At 33.7% G+C, this 20,292-nt stretch overlaps 4 protein-coding genes across 5 annotated transcripts; 2 read left to right on the top strand and 2 right to left on the bottom strand.

Annotated features, from left to right (window-relative positions):
- Positions 1-67: 67 nt before the first annotated feature.
- Positions 68-2,349, bottom strand: LOC130441746 (nucleoporin NDC1). Its single transcript, XM_056775531.1, has one exon. The coding sequence runs from the start codon at positions 2,136-2,138 to the stop codon at positions 435-437; it is 1,704 nt and encodes a 567-aa protein (XP_056631509.1). The 5' UTR covers positions 2,139-2,349; the 3' UTR covers positions 68-434.
- Positions 2,350-2,668: 319 nt separating this feature from the next.
- On the top strand, positions 2,669-5,325 carry LOC130441969 (mitochondrial pyruvate carrier 1). The gene is made up of 3 exons (XM_056775905.1): positions 2,669-2,838; positions 2,893-2,993; positions 4,387-5,325. Exons 1-3 carry the CDS (start codon positions 2,771-2,773, stop codon positions 4,590-4,592), a joined length of 375 nt encoding a protein of 124 aa, XP_056631883.1. The 5' UTR covers positions 2,669-2,770; the 3' UTR covers positions 4,593-5,325.
- Positions 5,326-6,844: 1,519 nt separating this feature from the next.
- LOC130441968 (eukaryotic translation initiation factor 2 subunit 3, X-linked-like) lies at positions 6,845-17,337 on the bottom strand. 2 transcript variants are annotated; one of them, XM_056775904.1, is made up of 7 exons: positions 17,176-17,337; positions 16,829-17,003; positions 8,577-8,813; positions 8,290-8,507; positions 7,652-7,837; positions 7,362-7,592; positions 6,845-7,313 (listed from the first exon to the last, which is right to left on the bottom strand). In XM_056775904.1, exons 1-7 carry the CDS (start codon positions 17,245-17,247, stop codon positions 7,017-7,019), a joined length of 1,416 nt encoding a protein of 471 aa, XP_056631882.1. In that variant the 5' UTR covers positions 17,248-17,337; the 3' UTR covers positions 6,845-7,016. The 2 variants fall into 2 exon arrangements, with proteins under 2 accessions (XP_056631882.1, XP_056631881.1); XM_056775903.1 differs by lacking the exons at positions 6,845-7,313; positions 7,362-7,592; positions 7,652-7,837; positions 8,290-8,507; positions 8,577-8,813 and adding an exon at positions 14,742-16,354 and having other exon boundaries at positions 17,176-17,284.
- A 16-nt stretch (positions 17,338-17,353) lies between these two features.
- Positions 17,354-20,291, top strand: LOC130441966 (polycomb protein eed-B-like). The gene is made up of 7 exons (XM_056775899.1): positions 17,354-17,735; positions 17,787-17,932; positions 17,996-18,167; positions 18,221-18,520; positions 18,714-18,904; positions 19,782-19,983; positions 20,034-20,291. Exons 1-7 carry the CDS (start codon positions 17,652-17,654, stop codon positions 20,229-20,231), a joined length of 1,293 nt encoding a protein of 430 aa, XP_056631877.1. The 5' UTR covers positions 17,354-17,651; the 3' UTR covers positions 20,232-20,291.
- Position 20,292: the final 1 nt, after the last annotated feature.

Here is a 20,292-nt window from a genome sequence, read left to right as displayed (position 1 = left end):
ATATATAACTTTTAATTGCAATCCAAATTTGATCAATGGGATTCATTAATTAAAATAAAAATCAATATTTATTCGATAAAAAGTGATTTTATTTTCATATCAAATCCATAGGCAATTCTTTCAAAAACTACAGTAGTTTATTTGACACAAAGTTGGTCATTCAACTCAAACTTTGCCATAAAAAACTACAATTGTTTAAATTAAATGTAGACATTTTTTGACAGAAAATAATTTAATTGTGCCCAATTTTTTAAATCTCCAAGATACAAAAAAAATAAACCATAGAAATTAGTTTACAAGATTTTATTTTAAATGCCTACAATATATGTACATAAAAAGTATTTAAAAAATTGAAAATTCATACAGAAATAAATTAAAAACTGATACTTATTGAATATGGATATAAATTATTATAAACTAATTAAAAATAACAATCAACTTTTACAAATGGTATAAAGATATGCAGATACATCTTTGCTTAAAGGAAAATCACTCATATAATTTCTATAAGTTCTGCAAATATTAAATAAACTTCTTATAAGAGCTGTTGTGATAGCTCCTTTCATTTTATAGTTAAAATCGTCGTATCCGGCAACTTTTTTAGTTAAAGCAGATACTTTATTCAACTTATCAAGGTTCTGTTTCAACTGCACTATTGTAGTAACGATACCCGGAATATCTTTTTGGACAATACCATATTTATCTTCAGTTAAAGCAGCACATACTAAATCCGAAATTCCTTGAGTTGTCCAGATTATTATAAGTCCATTGGCTAAACACTTTTGTATATTTGCTTGGGGTAACTCGCCAAACATGAAGTCAATGCCCAAAAGAACTTTAGTAACATTTATGATGTTATTGATTTTTTGTTTAAGCTTTGTAAACAAAGTTTCAGTTAGCTGAATTCCTGGTAAATTAGAGTGTGTCACATCAACAATATCCACAAATGCCGGGTCTGATAATAAAGACATGTTCCTAAGGTTTTGGAATTTATCGGGGGATTGTAATGGACTTTTTAATTGACCAGGAATTAGGGGTTGTTTTACAACATCTTTATTTTCAGTTGACTTGCCCAACAAATCCGTATATTCTTTTAATAGTTTTAAAACATTTTCTATCAGAAGATTCCAATTATGGGGGTGTCCTCCTGGTTGTGAAAGAGTAAAAAATACTTGTCGTCTTTGTGGAGACCATTGAGAAAGAGTGTATAAATCTAAACAAGCTAAATTTTGAATAATGGGTAAATCAGATAATAATATGCTCTCTTGTAGATTTAAAAAGTTTGGTGATATTTTATACAGTGGAAACTCTACCAGTTCTGTTAGAAACACATTAAAGAAAAATTTCATCAAGTTCATATTAAAATAATAAATAGCACTAAAACACCATAAATATAGATTAACAAGAATACCACAACTATTTTCATCTGATAATAACCCCAAAGTATTTTTTAAACTGGTTCTAAAAGTACTACCCCAGATAGCGTAAATGATAATATAATACATCGTAGGCCAAACTGACAGTAGAAAACTTTCTTTTAATAAAGGCCCCATTTGTGCTTTCAACTGTAACCATTTCCTTTGTTGAATAATTGGAAAAGCCAAATGTTTTTCAGATATATACACTTTAAGGAAATAGTAAAAACCAGTCCAAAATCCACTCAATATTAAGAAGAAACTTCCTTCATTTAGCACATAAGTTTTGTTTTCTGTAACTTTGATGAGACTCTGGTAGTTTCCTCCACCCAGGGATAAAAATAACCATATTAGCATCGGGCCAGCTAGGACGTGAAGAATGAGAAGAACTAAATTATGCATAGAAAACGCAGATATGAATTTTTGAAATCTTGTTGAGCAATAATTCGATTTAAATACATAGTCTTTAGCACATATTATACTTTGGGCAAATATTATGCTCAAAAATGGTATTACAAACAACCAAGTATTGAATGATGTGAATGTTTTTAATGAAGTTAAAATCCATTGAAGCGGATGAAAAATATCAACGTTCGACAAAAGAACATAAATTTGTAGTAGAACTAACTGTGAGAAAACACTACATATCACTGAGTAATAAAGTTTTTTAAGAAGCAAATCCTTATAAGTAAACGAATGCGTTACGTTGAGGTTAGAATTCATTGTCTTCACTATTTCTTACTCTTGATGATTCAATCGGAATTTGTTATAAGCAAAACAGTAGAAAAAAATTATTTCGGTGATTTCTTATTTAACTTGACTTCAACATTATTTGTAATTAAACATATTAACCGAAAAACTAACGGGCAGCACACTATTTTAAAAATATGTGTTCATTTCTTTAGATACTTCTGTTCGTTTCGTTACAACGCTAATATGTAAAGATCTCTTTTCTTGTCACAGGAATCTATATACACTATCTCTGTTTATTAAACATTAGTACTACTCTATGTTCTAATTTAAACATTATGAAGCCAAAAATAATATATATTTATATAAATTTTAGAAAAACGTTAAAAATTAAAATAGCAATAGAGAATTATTTATTGTATAAAATAAGTTTAACGAAATATACAAAAAACTGTGATTATTCTTTGAGTTCACGTTCAATAGATATTAATTTGAAATTTACGTGAGATCCGTATCAAATATTGTAACGTTAAAATATCCCTGAAATGTTTAATTTTTGACAGACAATGTCAATACAACCTTGATTTTAAACGTCAAAAAAAGAACCTTGTGAGAGAGAAGGTCGTTTATTATAATTTTTTGAAAACATTTCGATCGAATTAAAAATGGCTTCATTAAGTAAAAAACTATTAGAACAACTGAAATCTGCAGAATTTAGAAATTATTTAATGAGGTGAGTGATATTTGCGTTTATCATATAAGTTGTAAAAAAATCTTATGTCCAAAGCACCCATTTTTGGGGCCCTGTAGCTAATTGGGGTATACCGATAGCAGCTATATCAGATTTTCGAAAAGATCCCAAATTTATAAGTCCGGTAATGACGGTTGGTGAGTATTTATTTGAATTATTATAGAATAGAAACCTTGAATTTATATTTTTAAACTTATTTTTCATAAACATTGACATCGTTCAATTACAAAATTATTAAATTGATTTATGTATTTCATGTTTGTTTAATCAATTGACAACATAAAAGTTTTTTATTAATATTGAAAATTTGTCTGAAGTATACAAATTTAATTTGGAATAATGAATTTAAAAAGGTTTACCGGATTCATTTAAATATAAAATAAATTAGCTTTCAACATGATTTGACAATATTCAAATTAGGTTTTCTTTCTCATATCAAATATATCATACGAAAAATACAAAAATGGTTTCAATAATTACAGAAAAAATTATTTGTATTATCTCATTTTGGTTTTGATGTTTTTTTTTCAAATTTTTTATTTGAATCAACTCATATCATACCTACTGTTTAATCAATTAATCCTATAGGATCCCGTTTGACAGCAACAATTCTGTATTATCTAATCTTGATATTCATCTTCAATTACTTAGATAATCAGGTGTACTTTCTATGTTTATATACAAAGTGTGATAAAAAATAGTGAATCAATTTTTATTGCAGCAATTACGTTTTTATTCCAACCAGTTTGTCCCTCAGCTAATACATTTTAAATCATTCTTAATCTTGAACAGCACATCGCACATAAATATCAAATAAAGTGGCAACTTCACATAGAAAACGTCGTGTTAAACAAAAATAAAAGCAAAACGTGACTAGAATTATTTAAAGAAACTTGATAAAAAAAATCAAGAAGAAATATTCCTAAAAAAATTATCAAAAAAGCTTGTGGCTAACGTTGTATACTGAAATGTAGTTATTTTCTTACCATCAAAAGGAGGCTTCAATTGCTCAATTTTTACTAGGCTTTGCAAAAGTTAAAGACACAGAAGCATTAACATTTAATGTCTGTAGAAAAGGAGTAGCAATTGTAAAAGCATAAAAACCCCAAAACAACAATATGCTTTTAGAGGTTGTTCAAGATCAAAAAGGAGAACATGAAAAACATTATACTGTATGTGGAACTATTAAAAATGATATAAGGGTTCACATTAAAGCATTTTCAAGAATTTAAAACCATTATTTAAAGGTACAAATACATTGAATCCCACAATGATTTTATTTCACTGAAAAGGTTAAGTAGTGATTTTGCTATTGCTTTGAATAAGATAAATGCTTCAGAAATAAAAATTATGACTATTTTCAAAGATACACCAGATATTTTAAAATACAGAATTCAAATTTTGACTTTATTTTCACTCACCACACTTCGTATTGTAATTGGAAAAATAATAAAAAACATTTTCTCTTATTAGTATACTAATAACTAAAATTTTCTTGTAGGCACATTAAATTTATAATTTTTTTTTCAGCTCTTTGCTTTTATTCAGCTATTTTCATGCGTTTCGCTTGGAAAGTTAAACCCCAAAACATGCTCTTATTCGCATGTCATTTTACAAACGAAGGAGCACAATTGGTACAACTAACTAGATGTGTAAATTATAAGTTGAGCAATAAGAATAAACCAATGGACGTCTCAGATATACAAGAAACTGCAGCCGAAAAGAAACTTGAATAGTTAAATTGAATTTGTTAGTAAAAAAATTGTGAGATTTATAAAAAATGTGATCTGAAAAGTGTACAAATCCTTATGAAGGGCAAAGAAGTAGTGCGTTTATTATTAAATTCGAATTTTAGTGTCTTTTCAACTGAAATACAGAATTATTTTTGTTCTAAATACAATTATAGTATAAAGAAATGCCACCATCAAGATGCTATATAAAGTTTCCAGAAATAAGAGAAAAATGATGAGAAGCATAAGAGAAATAATAAGCTGAACTAAACAATTAGTTGCATTAAAAATATGACCTCGAAATGCAAAACTTTTCCTTACGCCCCTTTATTGATACAAATATTGTTAGGTTATGTAAAATATTCCATCTTTTGAAGGTGGTGGGGTAAACCGCCAATGGTTGCCAAGTTTACGACCCTCAATGTAGTGAAATGTAGTTTATAAACGACCTCTTTTTCGTAGAAAAAAAAATATATAATTTAACAATAGCGAATATAGGTAATTGTAAAGAACATTTTACACGCAGCGATAAAAACCGCACAAAATTATTAACTCAATTTAATGTGATTTATCGATCTAAATTTATGAAACATCTCAAATAAAAGTATGTACATATTTTACATACGTAAGGTGGTACACTGCCAGCTCAAAAATCTATCTTCTGTGCCTAACTTCCATTTTTTGTAAATACTTTCCTTGTTATGTTATTATGAAATATATTTTTTTTTATTTAAATATGGTTTATTTGTAAACCCGAACTTTTCAATAGTCAAACCGTTACAAAACCCTATTTTTACGAACCTAAAAATTGATGCAACACAGAATACTTACCATTATTTTAAATAAATCGTCTCAGCTGAAACTTAATAGAGAAAAACTGGTGTTTGAATTATATTTATACCTGAAAATCGAGCAGGCAACCTCTCATACGTCTAAATTTATATTTCACCCCATTGAAACTTTCCACTTAGCCAGTTTGTCACATGGTAACAATGTAATGACGATAATGGACTAAGCTCTTTCTGGTCTGTAACAAAAGCGATCAATAAAGGCTTTTGTAAGTCAAAAGTCCACCGTTGACCGGAGAAGATGAGTCAATCGTAGTAACCGCGGAATGTCTAGAGTTAGTTCATCGATGCTAGATATAGAATTTCGACACAGTGATATGGCAAAACTTCTCAAAGGCTTTAATATCGATAAAGCCATTAGCCCCGTTGGAATACCACCAATTTTATTGAAGAAATGCGCAGCTGAACTAACAACTCCTCTCCCTATCATATAAAAGAAGTCTTTTCCCCGCACATTGGAAACTAGCTCGGTTTCAACCCATACAAAAAAAAAACAAAGAAAAAAAGACGGTTCCCAATAACTATCATCAGATTGCTTTAGTCCCAGTCATTGCCAAGGTCATTGAGAGAGTCGTTAACTAACAAATCTCATGTCTACTAACACCATCAGCGAGGTTTTTGTAATTAAAAAAAAAACTTCGACGTTGACAGGAGCAGATGGATCAATCGCAGTGACCGGCAAAAGAGAATGCGGGCTTGTTGGGTTGAATGTTCGATTCAAATTCAACTCTTGGTTCGTAAAACTACCACCGAGCCTGTCTACAGTTGGTTCTTTGATACCAGATATAGAATCTCGACACTGAGATACGGCAAAACTTAATAAGACGGTTCCCAACAATCACCATCCGATTGCTTTAGTCCCAGCTATTGCCAAGAGAGTCTCTAACCAACAAATCTTGAGTCTGCTAACATCAGCCACCATCAATACGAATTTCATAAACATCGATTAACCGGGGATATTCTGGTCTATGTCACCAACATATGGATTGAAGCTATAGAGAAATATGGGGAATCCAGAGCAATGCATTGGACATATCAAAGGCTTTTGACAAGGTTTGGAAAGTTGACTTTCTAAATACGATACGGTTTATTGTCCGATCCAACCAAGAAAGGTTTGAGATTAACGCTGCTGTTTACCAGGGATGCGTCTTGTCACCTACTCTTTCTCCATAGCTTTGCCAACGGTAGCACACTGATTGAAATGAACCGGTTCACACCCAAATCCATAGGCAGTAACAGACCACTACCAGACCGATCTTGAAAACATAAAAAGTGAAAATTTAATTTTTACATAACCTCAATCACTTTATTATTGAAAAGAGAACCGGATAACTCGGTTGATGTTTCATTAAGGACCAGCACAACTATAAGAAGCCTTAACTTCGACTCGGGGTGAAAATAGAACATAAATTTGTTTCCTAGTCATTGTATTTCAGTTTCCGATAACTATCAGTACACCAACTTGTATATATGTATATAAATTAATCTATTTTTTCAATAAAACGATTTTATATAAAAACAAAAAAAAAGATAACTATTTAAAAGTGTCCTGAAACGACCGGTATAAATATTTAAAAAAACCTTAGTTGGTAGTAGGTTCGATGGTTTCCCCTCCGCGGATTTGGCCCCAACCGATGAGACGCCAATGTTTTTCAACGCGCCGACTGAGGGCAATCTTTTCACCAATTTCAGTACACACCGGATTCGTTAAAGCGATTTTACACAAATCCGCTTTAGTAGCGACCACTCGTCCTCCGGTACTAAGCGAACCGATATTAACCAGAAGTACTTCGCTCTTGGATAACCTTTGAACTTTAGCACCTTTTTTATCGCCTTCAGTACGGACTCCAAGCAACCGTTTCAACAGATAGTAACTCACCTAAAACAATCAGAAATGAGTATTAGTAAAAACGGATTATATATTTACCTCGAGTTCGGTGAAGATACTCGGTAATGCTCCCACAGCACCTAAAACTTGACCGACCAATCTATCAGCTCTACATAGAGTAGGTTCGATTTTGGTACCGACACCGATCAATCCGCCGGGAACGGCGAACTGAAGTTCGTTTTGTTCGGTGTAAAGCGAAACTATCCTCGAAAAAATTGGACGACACGCCAATTTTCCTTCGGAATCTTTACTAACCAAACCGGGTCTAACCTAAAATTTATAAATATAAACAGTAAAAACTTCTCAAATCTGATATTTGAAATCCTCACCTCGATTTCTTGTCCAACTTTCAAAACTCCTCTTAGAATACTTCCACCAGCAACTCCGCCTTTCAAATCGTTTACTTCGCAACCGGGTTTATTAACGTCGAAAGATCTGATGACGATTAAACGAGGCTCGGATGTAAAATCTCTCATCGGTATCGGAATTTTCTTGGTTATATATTCACACAATACCTTAAAAGGATATTTAGTTGGAAAAAATACTTCAAAAGGTTAGAGCTTTTGCCTTTCCCCGGGCCGACGTGCCCCACTTGAGGTTACCAAAAGCCGATATCATTAGGCTTGTTCAAGTCATTCACAGATGACGTCGTCTGTTGTTTCAACCACCAGCGGACACTCCGGATCGTCCGTGATATCCATGGTTGGATTTCGAGCCTTTTTAGGCGGACAAGTTGTTTGTTGTGTAAGACACACCAGATGCCTTTCCTTGTCCCATCCCTGCCGAGCCCGCCTTGAAAGCATACCATCACATCCCAACACACATTTTGGGCCTTGTTTGACAGCTCGAGATTACTGTGTTTCTGTGGTGGATTTGGTAATGTCAAGTGAAGCACGACAGACCTATGTACTCAACATCCCTTGACCGCCGATTATTCTACCATGAACTATGGGGAAAAATATATTACCTCAATGTTGTATTTAAGTTGAGCTGATATAGGAATGATTGGAGCTCCTTCTGCTACGGTACCTTGCACGAATTTTACAATTTGTTCGTGTTGTTCTTTTGCCTGTCCTTCTTTCACGAGATCTATTTTATTTTGTAGTATGAGAATATGTTTCAGCTTCATAATTTCAATAGCGGCCAAATGTTCACTAGTTTGCGGTTGCGGACAAGATTCATTCCCTAACCAAAAAGAAAAGACTTAACCTGTGACACAGATATAGCGTAAAATGATTTATTAAATAACTATACCTGCTATTAGTAATAGTGCTGCATCCATAACAGCGGCTCCGTTAAGCATGGTTGCCATAAGGATGTCGTGACCGGGACAATCGACGAAACTAACATGTCTCACTAATTGGAATCTACCAGAACAAGCAGGACGTAAACAAGGAAAATTGTCATCTTTCGACGAACTTCCAGATATAAAACAAGCCGGTCTTGGACATTTGGGATTGTCGCATTTGTAGATTTTAGCATTGGCATAACCTGAAAACGATCCAGCAAAATAGTTGATACTCGATTTGCGTTTTTTCATTTGTTGTTAACTCATTTTGGTTAAATATATCGACTAATGAGAAAATGTTCAATGGGTTGTACATTTTATGTTTATACTTCGTTCTTCGAAGGAAAGGAGGACCGAGGATGGATGATAAGGAAATTTTAGGAAGAAAAAACAAAAAGAAATGATCATACAGTACATAAAACAAAAGTTCGCGCATATATAATTCAGTTCTACAGATCTTTTAGACATGAAACTTCAATCTTCTTCACTTCCTTCATTCTACTAATTCTCTCCATTCGATCCTACCTCATCTATATTCCGCTGGACTTGTATAATCATTTTGTTTTCTTTGGGCGTCCTTTTCGACTTTTCAAAAAAGTACGAGACCTTCTGCATGGGTACCTGTCCACACACACCCAGAAGGCTTCTTCTTCAATGAAGACGCGAGGATTATGATCGTTCCAGTACACGCAGTTATCCCGATTAATCGTACTGTTAAGCTTGAAGGTTGTTTCATCTGACCACAAAATGGAATGCTGGAGCAGCGGATCATCCTGATTGTATCAGAGGTAACACTCGCAAAATTTCAATCTGCGAACGAAATCATTCTCGTCGTAAAGAATGAACGGATATTTCAAGGTGTCCTTATAGCCGCACTACAGATTGATTCAGCTGCTTAACTACCAGCGCCACTGTTTCCCTATTTTCGTTAGTTTTTCCAGATACCGATCATCCAGAACGTGGTGCGTCGGCAATAGAGCCCGTTTTTAAGAATTTCTGGCACGTCTCCTGCACACTGTTGAACTATTTGGTAGCAGCGAGTTCAGAAATTGATGTTGAAATTAAGTAAACATACTGAAAATTCGTTTACAAACGCGACGCATCGACAACAGAGCAGTTTACAAGAATTTCTGGTACGTCTTCCAAACTGCTGAACTATATAGTATAGGCAAGTTCAGAAATTGACATTGAAATTCGGTAAACATACTGGAAACGCGACGCGTCGGCAACAGAGTCCATTATCTAGAATTTCTGGTATGTCTTCTACATTATTGAACTATTTGGTAGCGGCGAGTTCAGAAATTGATGTTGAAATCCGGTAAACATACTGAAAACGCGTCTACAAACGCCGGGCCCGTTAAGAATTTCTGGTACGTCTTCCACATTGTTGTACAATTTGGTAGCGGCGAGTTCAGAAATTGATGTTGAAATCCGGTAAACATACTGAAAACGCGTCTACAAACGCCGGGCCCGTTAAGAATTTCTGGTACGTCTTCCACATTGTTGTACAATTTGGTAGCGGCGAGTTCAGAAATTGACGTTGAAATTCGGTAAACATACTGAAAACGCGTCCACAAATGTGGAGCGTCGGCAACAGAGCTCGTTTACAAGAATTTCTAGTACGTCTTCCACATTGTTGTACAATTTGGTAGCGGCGAATTCAGAAATTGACGTTGAAATTCGGTAAACATACTGAAAACGTGTCCACAAATGTGGAGCGTCGGCAACAGAGCCCGTTTACAAGAATTTCTGGTACGTCTTCCACATTGTTGTACAATTTGGTAGCGGTGAGTTCAGAAATTGATGTTGAAATCCGGTAAACATACTGAAAACGCGTCTACAAACGCTGCGCGTCGGCAACGGAGCCCGTTTACAAGAATTTCTGGCACGTCTCCCACATTGTTGTACAATTTGGTAGCGGTGAGTTCAGAAATTGATGTTGAAATTCGGTAAACATACTGAAAACGTGTCCACAAATGTGGAGCGTCGGCAACAGAGCCCGTTTACAAGAATTTCTGGTACGTCTTCCACATTGTTGTACAATTTGGTAGCGGCGAGTTCAGAAATTGACGTTGAAATTCGGTAAACATACTGAAAACGCGTCCACAAATGTGGAGCGTCGGCAACAGAGCTCGTTTACAAGAATTTCTAGTACGTCTTCCACATTGTTGTACAATTTGGTAGCGGCGAGTTCAGAAATTGACGTTGAAATTCGGTAAACATACTGAAAACGCGTCCACAAATGTGGAGCGTCGGCAACAGAGCTCGTTTACAAGAATTTCTAGTACGTCTTCCACATTGTTGTACAATTTGGTAGCGGCGAATTCAGAAATTGATGTTGAAATTTTATAAACATATTGAAAACGTGTCCACAAATGTGGAGCGTCGGCAACAGATCCCGTTTACAAGAATTTCTGGTACGTCTTCCACATTGTTGAACTATTTGGTAGCGGCAAGTTCAGAAATTGACGTTGAAATTCGGTAAACATACTGAAAACGTGTCCACAAATGTGGAGCGTCGGCAACAGAGCCCGTTTACAAGAATTTCTGGTACGTCTTCCACATTGTTGTACAATTTGGTAGCGGTGAGTTCAGAAATTGATGTTGAAATCCGGTAAACATACTGAAAACGCGTCTACAAACGCTGCGCGTCGGCAACGGAGCCCGTTTACAAGAATTTCTGGCACGTCTCCCACATTGTTGTACAATTTGGTAGCGGTGAGTTCAGAAATTGATGTTGAAATTCGGTAAACATACTGAAAACGTGTCCACAAATGTGGAGCGTCGGCAACAGAGCCCGTTTACAAGAATTTCTGGTACGTCTTCCACATTGTTGTACAATTTGGTAGCGGCGAGTTCAGAAATTGACGTTGAAATTCGGTAAACATACTGAAAACGCGTCCACAAATGTGGAGCGTCGGCAACAGAGCTCGTTTACAAGAATTTCTAGTACGTCTTCCACATTGTTGTACAATTTGGTAGCGGCGAATTCAGAAATTGATGTTGAAATTTTATAAACATACTGAAAACGTGTCCACAAATGTGGAGCGTCGGCAACAGATCCCGTTTACAAGAATTTCTGGTACGTCTTCCACATTGTTGAACTATTTGTTAGCGGCAAGTTCAGAAATTGACGTTGAAATTCGGTAAACATACTGAAAACGCGTCCACAAGTGTGGAGCGTCGGCAACAGAGCCCGTTTACAAGAATTTCTGGTACGTCTTCCACATTGTTGTACAATTTGGTAGCGGCGAGTTCAGAAATTGACGTTGAAATTCGGTAAACATACTGAAAACGCGTCCACAAATGTGGAGCGTCGGCAACAGAGCTCGTTTACAAGAATTTCTGGTACGTCTTCCACATTGTTGTACAATTTGGTAGCGGCGAGTTCAGAAATTGATGTTGAAATTTTATAAACATACTGAAAACGTGTCCACAAATGTGGAGCGTCGGCAACAGATCCCGTTTACAAGAATTTCTGGTACGTCTTCCACATTGTTGTACAATTTGGTAGCGGCGAGTTCAGAAATTGACGTTGAAATTCGGTAAACATACTGAAAACGCGTCCACAAATGTGGAGCGTCGGCAACAGAGCCCGTTTACAAGAATTTCTGGTACGTCTTCCACATTGTTGAACTATTTGGTAGCGGCGAGTTCAGAAATTGATGTTGAAATTAAGTAAACATACTGAAAATTCGTTTACAAACGCGACGCATCGACAACAGAGCAGTTTACAAGAATTTCTGGTACGTCTTCCAAACTGCTGAACTATATAGTATAGGCAAGTTCAGAAATTGACATTGAAATTCGGTAAACATACTGGAAACGCGACGCGTCGGCAACAGAGTCCATTATCTAGAATTTCTGGTATGTCTTCTACATTATTGAACTATTTGGTAGCGGCGAGTTCAGAAATTGATGTTGAAATCCGGTAAACATACTGAAAACGCGTCTACAAACGCTGCGCGTCGGCAACGGAGCCCGTTTACAAGAATTTCTGGCACGTCTCCCACATTGTTGTACAATTTGGTAGCGGTGAGTTCAGAAATTGACGTTGAAATTCGGTAAACATACTGAAAACGCGTCCACAAATGTGGAGCGTCGGCAACAGAGCTCGTTTACAAGAATTTCTGGTACGTCTTCCACATTGTTGAACTATTTGGTAGCGGCGAGTTCAGAAATTGATGTTGAAATTAAGTAAACATACTGAAAATTCGTTTACAAACGCGACGCATCGACAACAGAGCAGTTTACAAGAATTTCTGGTACGTCTTCCAAACTGCTGAACTATATAGTATAGGCAAGTTCAGAAATTGACATTGAAATTCGGTAAACATACTGGAAACGCGACGCGTCGGCAACAGAGTCCATTATCTAGAATTTCTGGTATGTCTTCTACATTATTGAACTATTTGGTAGCGGCGAGTTCAGAAATTGATGTTGAAATCCGGTAAACATACTGAAAACGCGTCTACAAACGCCGGGCCCGTTAAGAATTTCTGGTACGTCTTCCACATTGTTGTACAATTTGGTAGCGGCGAGTTCAGAAATTGACGTTGAAATTCGGTAAACATACTGAAAACGCGTCCACAAATGTGGAGTGTCGGCAGCAGAGCCCGTTTACAAGAATTTCTGGTACGTCTTCCACATTGTTGAACTATTGGTATCGGCGAGTTAAGAAAATCTTTTTAATCTTTTTCGACAACGTTGCCGGATTCCATCTTGCATGAAATAACAGATTTTCGCGAGTGTTGGATCATTGTCCATTTGCCGACGTAAACTTTCGAGTACTTCCTGATAACTTCGGTCCTTCACGTGACCTTCAATAAAGTACTGACTCACGAGACCTCCCGCATGGATATTTTATGATTTTTCGAGAGTGCTGCCTGACTTTGTACACCTACTGCCATTTTGATACTTCTATATGATTTTTCTTTCCCATATTTCTGGTTTATTCTCATTTTTCTTTGTTTCCATGTTTCTGATACCGCTGAAGGCGTTACATTTGTTTCATATGCTCTAATTTTAACTGCCCTTGAAGGATTTTTTTCTCTCAGTATTTTTGATAGTTCCCTTAACTGATTTTTTTCGAAATTTGAAAAAGAGAATCAAATTTCTTTAATTCTGCAATTGCTATTCATTTAGTAAGTACTTAACTTCAGTGCACATCTACTTTATTTATAGTCAAATTTTTCTACTACACAAATTTACTAAAAACTTTTTGTATTTCTTTTTTTGGTTTTGTTATTTCCACTATATCATTCGAGTATGCTTTATGGTGAAAACTAGACCCTGAGAAAGGATCTACACTACAAATTTTGACAAAAAGAGCCCCATTGAAATTCTATTGCTTGGTCAGGAGATTCCTCAATTTTTTGAGTTTCCCTCCTTTTTCGACTGCTTCATATAGTTCTATTCTATGTATTGAGTCGAAAACTTGTTTAAGATTAATGAAGATATAGTGCTACATATAAAATAAACACGAAAAGGATATCATATCAAGATGCTAGCTAAAAAAAAATTGCATTTATATTGTTTATTAATTTTACTTAATAGGAACAAAATCATTCCTAAATAAAAATAATAACAGTAAATAATATTTAAATAACCTTAAAACATTAACAAACCGTCAAATATTAAATTTGATCTAAATGTTCGGGATTAATCATTAAAATTTTTTTTATAATTTCACAAAAAGAAGAATTAATTAACAAACATGTATAAATATATATATATATATTTATATGTGTATATGTATATATATATATATATATATATATATATATATATATATATATATATATATATATATATATATATATATATATATATATAAAATCAGTTTTCATGTACAGGAGGAAAATTAATTCATATGATGACCATTATTCATGGCCGAAGTACAAATATACTTTAAATAATTGCCACACAATAAAATGTTTTACTTCAATTTTAAATTGAAAAGATAAAATAAATAAACAGGCTAAATTAAGGCACATTCGAGTAAAATCCTGAAATGTAGATGTCGAAATATATTATAGCATGCTTCAGTGTTGAATCCAGACACTCTTAAAGTAACAGTTAGTAACTAATATGAAATATATCCCCCAAACATTCACGATATTCCAAAGATCTCCAGTAGCAATTATTTATTGGTTTCAAGCAAATAAAATTACATTCTTAATAAAATATATTATAAAAATTAATAAATACGATTGAATTTAAAATAAAAATGTTTTTGATTTTTAATTAGACAATTTTGAAATGATAGGTAGTTCGATCTAAAACAAATACCTCCTGCAGGAATCTGCTTCACATTTACATATACTTCTACCTTGGGTAAGTATCTGATTTTTATCAGGTGTATGTAAAAATCTTGACTTTTCCGGAGTTGTAGGAACAACGGGGTCAATATTCATCATATAATCAAAAGTAATTTCCTCATCCCGTTCGATTTCTCTTAAAGCGAATAATGCCAAACGGGGTAAATTAGGATCATGACAATTTATCCAAACTGCGTATACGCCGAGATTTGGATCGCAAGAATGATTAATAAAATGCGAGATATTTCCGAATTTAGCTGCATCTACTGTATAAGGATTATCTTTAGAATTATAATCCAAATCGAAGAGATAAGTTCTTCCTTCTTCGTCATAAGTGCGTCCTCTTATTTCTGCCTCTTCGTGGGTTATTACTTCACCGACATATTCGCAAACAAATTCACCGCAATGTATCTTCCTAAGAGCTTTTACACCCCATCCACATCCGTTAATTGTTCTAAAAATGCACAGGGGTACTTTACGCCCATTTTGTATTACCCTATTCCTACAATTTGTGTCACATTTACATTTTTGATTGCATTCGTATATGGCTATGCCTGGATTTACATTTATTCTGCCTCTTTTTCTATAAGTAAAACCGTTATGGGGTTGCCTGCCGCAACAATTTTTCAATTTCGGTCCACATTCTTCACAATCACAACCTTTTTCAGGTGACGACGATATTTGTAAAATATGTGATGATATATTTTCGTTAACATATGTAAAACCTTCAGGAGGGTGTTCTAAATCTACTGTATTTTCCACAGTAATGACAGCTTCTCCTTTGTCTAAAGCATTTATGCTTTCCTCCCAAGCTTTCAATTTTTTTAATTGGATTTCTCTCTTAAGAACCAACTGATAAAGTAAAATGGCACGTTTGCCTTCTTCTAATTTATGAATATGTCTCTCTTGTGGGGGCGTTGCTATTAGCCTTAACAATTTCTCCTGTAAATCTAATTTAGCTGGTAAAATATCTAGATTTGTTATTTTTAAAACTTCTACAAGATTTTGATCATTTAACCTATTAGATATATTCAGTTTTTCACAAAGTGTATCAAGTACTTGAGAGCCTAAACTTTTAGCTAAGAATTGAGTTAAAACTAACGGACAGTGCCTTAAATGATCTAAAGGTTCCCAAGTGCTCTGTTCTACAGGATATCCTTTCCACTTCACATAAAACATAAGAGTCTTAGAGGAAACATCGAATTCCTGAGCTAAGATTGTTTCTACTTCAAATTCCTTTTTGTAAGTCGCATTTTTCAAATTAGGTCTAACTTTTCTAATTTTCTCCAGTTTCCTTTTCACACCACTTGATTCTTCTATGTAATTTTCACAATCTTGTAACGCTTTTTTTAAGTCTACCTTTTTTCCTCTCAGTTTTTTAGGCCATGTGATGACTGTACCACTTTTATCGAACTGAAGTTGATCTACAATAGTAAATCATTATATTTAATATATTTTCATCAATATAACAAAAGTGAAACAAGATACTTTCAGTTCGATATAAAGGGTTCATCACAAGGCTCAAAAACTACTGAAAGAAAATATTTGAAATTAATATCAAATCCTGGTGAATTTTAAACAAAATATATTTATTTAACATATATTTTGGGTAGTAAAGTGCCGAGACTAACTTTAAAATACGACTTTACTTGCCGATATTAAAAACATTTTTCATTAGGATTAATAAAAACGCAAATTACTTCAACTTAAGTCATTTTATTATTCGAAGTTAGCATTCTGTGAACTCCTGAGAAGCTAAAAGTATCTTATTGAAATAACATGCAAGTAAAATCCTTTCCAAGTACAGTGCTGCATAAGCAACGAAGTATCATTTTACTATTGAAATTTGTATACCAAGATCCAAACTGAAATTTCATGAAATAACCTTCAAAACTTACCTAATTTAATTGTTATGTTTCTTTCTAATTCATTTTTAAATCTAACAGTTTGTACCCCAGAAATAGCTTTAACTACAGTGGATTTACCATGGGCTACATGCCCAATTGTACCAATATTAATAGTAGCTTGTCTACTAATAACTTCCGGAGATAACGCTGTTAACTTTTTAACATCCTGAAAGCAAAAAATTAGTAACAATATGTTGTTGCACTTTTTTGGGAGCTATATGATGTACAAGCATTGCCGACCAGATGTGATAGAGGTTAATTGAGGTTAGAAACAAATATTTTCATTATCGAATATGTAAGCGTATAAAATATAACTTTGAACAAATTAGAGTATTTACCAATTTAGATAAATCTTGTTTGTGTAAATTTGGTTGACCAGTAGTCACTCCAGTACCTTCGGAAGACGCCATGATGCAATCTAATAACGTTGGCCGTTGTCAATAATAGTGGCGGTAAATTAATGACAGATGACATATTTGGGAAATAAATAAGAGATTATTGCCAACATTAAAAAACAAATGATCAAAATCTACTGAATATTACCACTACTACTTTTAGTTATTGAAACGCGCGTGAGTAGAATGATTGTTGATATAGTGGTAGTAAACAGTTTTCAGTATGAATATCACAATTTCCTATGCTAAATAGTAATTCCAGTTTATTTTTACCTGTAAAATAATCAATTATATCGGTAAAAGAATGTAGTATATATATACCATTAATTTACTTTAGTGAAAATACAAACTATTCCACTGTAATCTGCAGTTTGAAGTGCCTTTTCAATCTTGGTATATATTCGAATTATAAATTAAAAATGAAAGAAAAAAATCACGATAAATCGAAATCTACACATAAAGAAGAGTTATCTAATCACGAAGAAGATTCCGGTGATGAAGGGGTAAGTAATATATTAAATACATTAACTTATTGCTTATTTGTTATTTGTTAGGATGAAACTTCGAGTGTAGGTAGTACTTCTACAACTGATAATACTTCTCGAAGTGCTACACCTACAAATAGATTAAGAAAAGGTCGTCGTGGTAAAAAACGATTAAGTAATACACCTAAAGTTCTAAAACCCATCTATACATTTTCGTAAGTTTAAAATATGTTTATTGCCTATTAATTACTTTATTAATTACTATTTTATTTAATAAGATGTAGTATCAAAGAGGATCATGGACAACCTTTATTTGGTGCTCAATTCAATCACCATCTTAAAGAAGGTCAACCATTAATTTTTGCTGCTGTTGGTAGTAATAGAGTGACTATTTACGAATGCCCTGATAGAACAGGCATTAAATTATTACAATGTTACGCAGATCCCGATGTAAGTTTAACATCTTTAATCACAAAAAATATGTACAATTTAAATTATTTCAGTTAGATGAAAACTATTATACATGTGCTTGGTCGTTTGATGAGGATATAGGTAAACCTTTATTAGCTGTAGCTGGCTCTAGAGGAGTTATTCGCATCCTCAACTTGACAACTATGAGTTGTATCAGACATTACATTGGTCACGGACATGCTATAAACGAGCTTAAATTTCATCCTAGAGATCCAAATTTGTTACTTTCTGTTTCTAAAGACCATTCGCTAAGATTGTGGAATATTAAAAGTGATGTTTGTATCGCAATATTTGGAGGCGTTGAAGGTCATAGAGATGAAGTATTAAGCGCTGTAAGTAACAAATCATTTACTTTTCTTCAGGTATTTTATAAAAAATTTCGTATTTTCTAGTTTAACACAATGTCGAGTTATTATTTTGACAATATCACTTGTGAAATTAATAAATAATTAATTGGTTGTACTGATGAATATTCTTTTAATATTTTGGTATTCAAAAAAGTATTTTTTTGTATTTATTTCTTAGGATTTTGATTTGAACGGTAATAGAATCATGTCTTGCGGAATGGATCATTCTTTAAAATTATGGAGATTAGATAAAGATATAATGAGAGAAACAATAAAAAATTCGTATGCTTGGAATGCTTCACGAAATTCTAGGCCGTTTGAGTGTCTGAAAGAAAATTTTCCAGATTTTTCTACAAGAGACATTCACAGGTAAGAAGCTAATCATTTATGGATGTTTTGAGTACTCTACTCCGCTCAGTTACCAAGGAATATCTCTGAAACCGGTATTCCTAATACTTCAATACAGTTTTGAACATCCAACTTACTTTTAACCCTTAGAGTCTTCAGGGAAGTTTTTAATGAGTTTGAAGTGGTTTGGAGACTTTTTAATTAGCAACACCTCTGAAAATTGAATCATTTGCTATAAACTACCTGATCTTTTCTTGAATTTTTGGACATCTGTCAGCTTAAGTTTGGGCAAATCTATCTAATATTCCATTTCATCACGCAAATATGTGGATAGATTTTTATTTTTTTAACCTGCAGAGTCTTCAGGACTATTTTTTCATCGGTTTAAAATTCTTGATGTTCTTTTAGAACTTCTGTTAAGACTGTGACTAATGCAGTCTTTTCTGGTTAGTGTCTCGACCCCAAAGTGTTTAACTTTCACTATTTTCGTTATTTACATAAGTTTTTCTTTTTACACTATTTTTTGGCGGTTTTCCATTTCCTCAAGCTGAAACATAGTTATCTATTCTACAGACGTCATTTTGGCTTTCCAGCCACTCTGCAGCTTTACCTAAAAAGATATTTTTTGTTTTATCCCAAATCTAATTGTTCTGCCTGTAAAATACTTGACTTCTTCCAAAAGCTGCTATTTTTTAAAGGTGTTTGCCCCATTTCACTTCTTTGAAATACCTGAGATTTTTTACAAAGTACATGCTCTGCTGTCTCCACTTTTATTTAGTGGGGCAATGTCCTAACTAACCCCTTATAATTCTTACCTGATTAGTTATGAATTTTTTTGATTGTCTTAGGCACAAAAATCATATAAAATCAATTATACAGTGTGAATAATAATCTTTAGGAATTATGTGGATTGCGTGAAATGGTTTGGAGATTTTTTGCTTAGCAAATCTTGTGAAAATTGCATCATTTGCTGGAAACCAGGTCGTTTAGAAGATGAAAATCTTCGTAAAGGTGAAACTAGTTCAACTATAATCCACAGATTCGACTACAAGGAATGCGAAATCTGGTTCGTTAGATTTGCAATGGACTATTGGCAAAAGGTAATTAACCATGAATTATTAATTATTTTTCTTAATCAATTTGTTTTTAGATACTAGCCTTGGGAAATCAAACTGGTAAAGTATTTGTATGGGACCTGGATGTAACAGATCCAGCTCAAGCAAAGTGTTATACATTACAGCAAGCTCGATGTACAACAGCCATCAGACAAACGACTCTAAGTAGAAATTCTGATATTTTAATATGCGTATGCGATGATGGAACCATCTGGAGATGGGATAGAGTCTAACAGTATTTTAAATAATCAACGTATTATTTTTTGCGAATACATTTTTAATTATTTCAAATAT

Source organism: Diorhabda sublineata, chromosome 3, assembly GCF_026230105.1.
Source record: "Diorhabda sublineata isolate icDioSubl1.1 chromosome 3, icDioSubl1.1, whole genome shotgun sequence".
Lineage (NCBI taxonomy): Eukaryota > Metazoa > Arthropoda > Insecta > Coleoptera > Chrysomelidae > Diorhabda > Diorhabda sublineata.
This window is presented reverse-complemented; position numbering and strand designations above follow the sequence as displayed.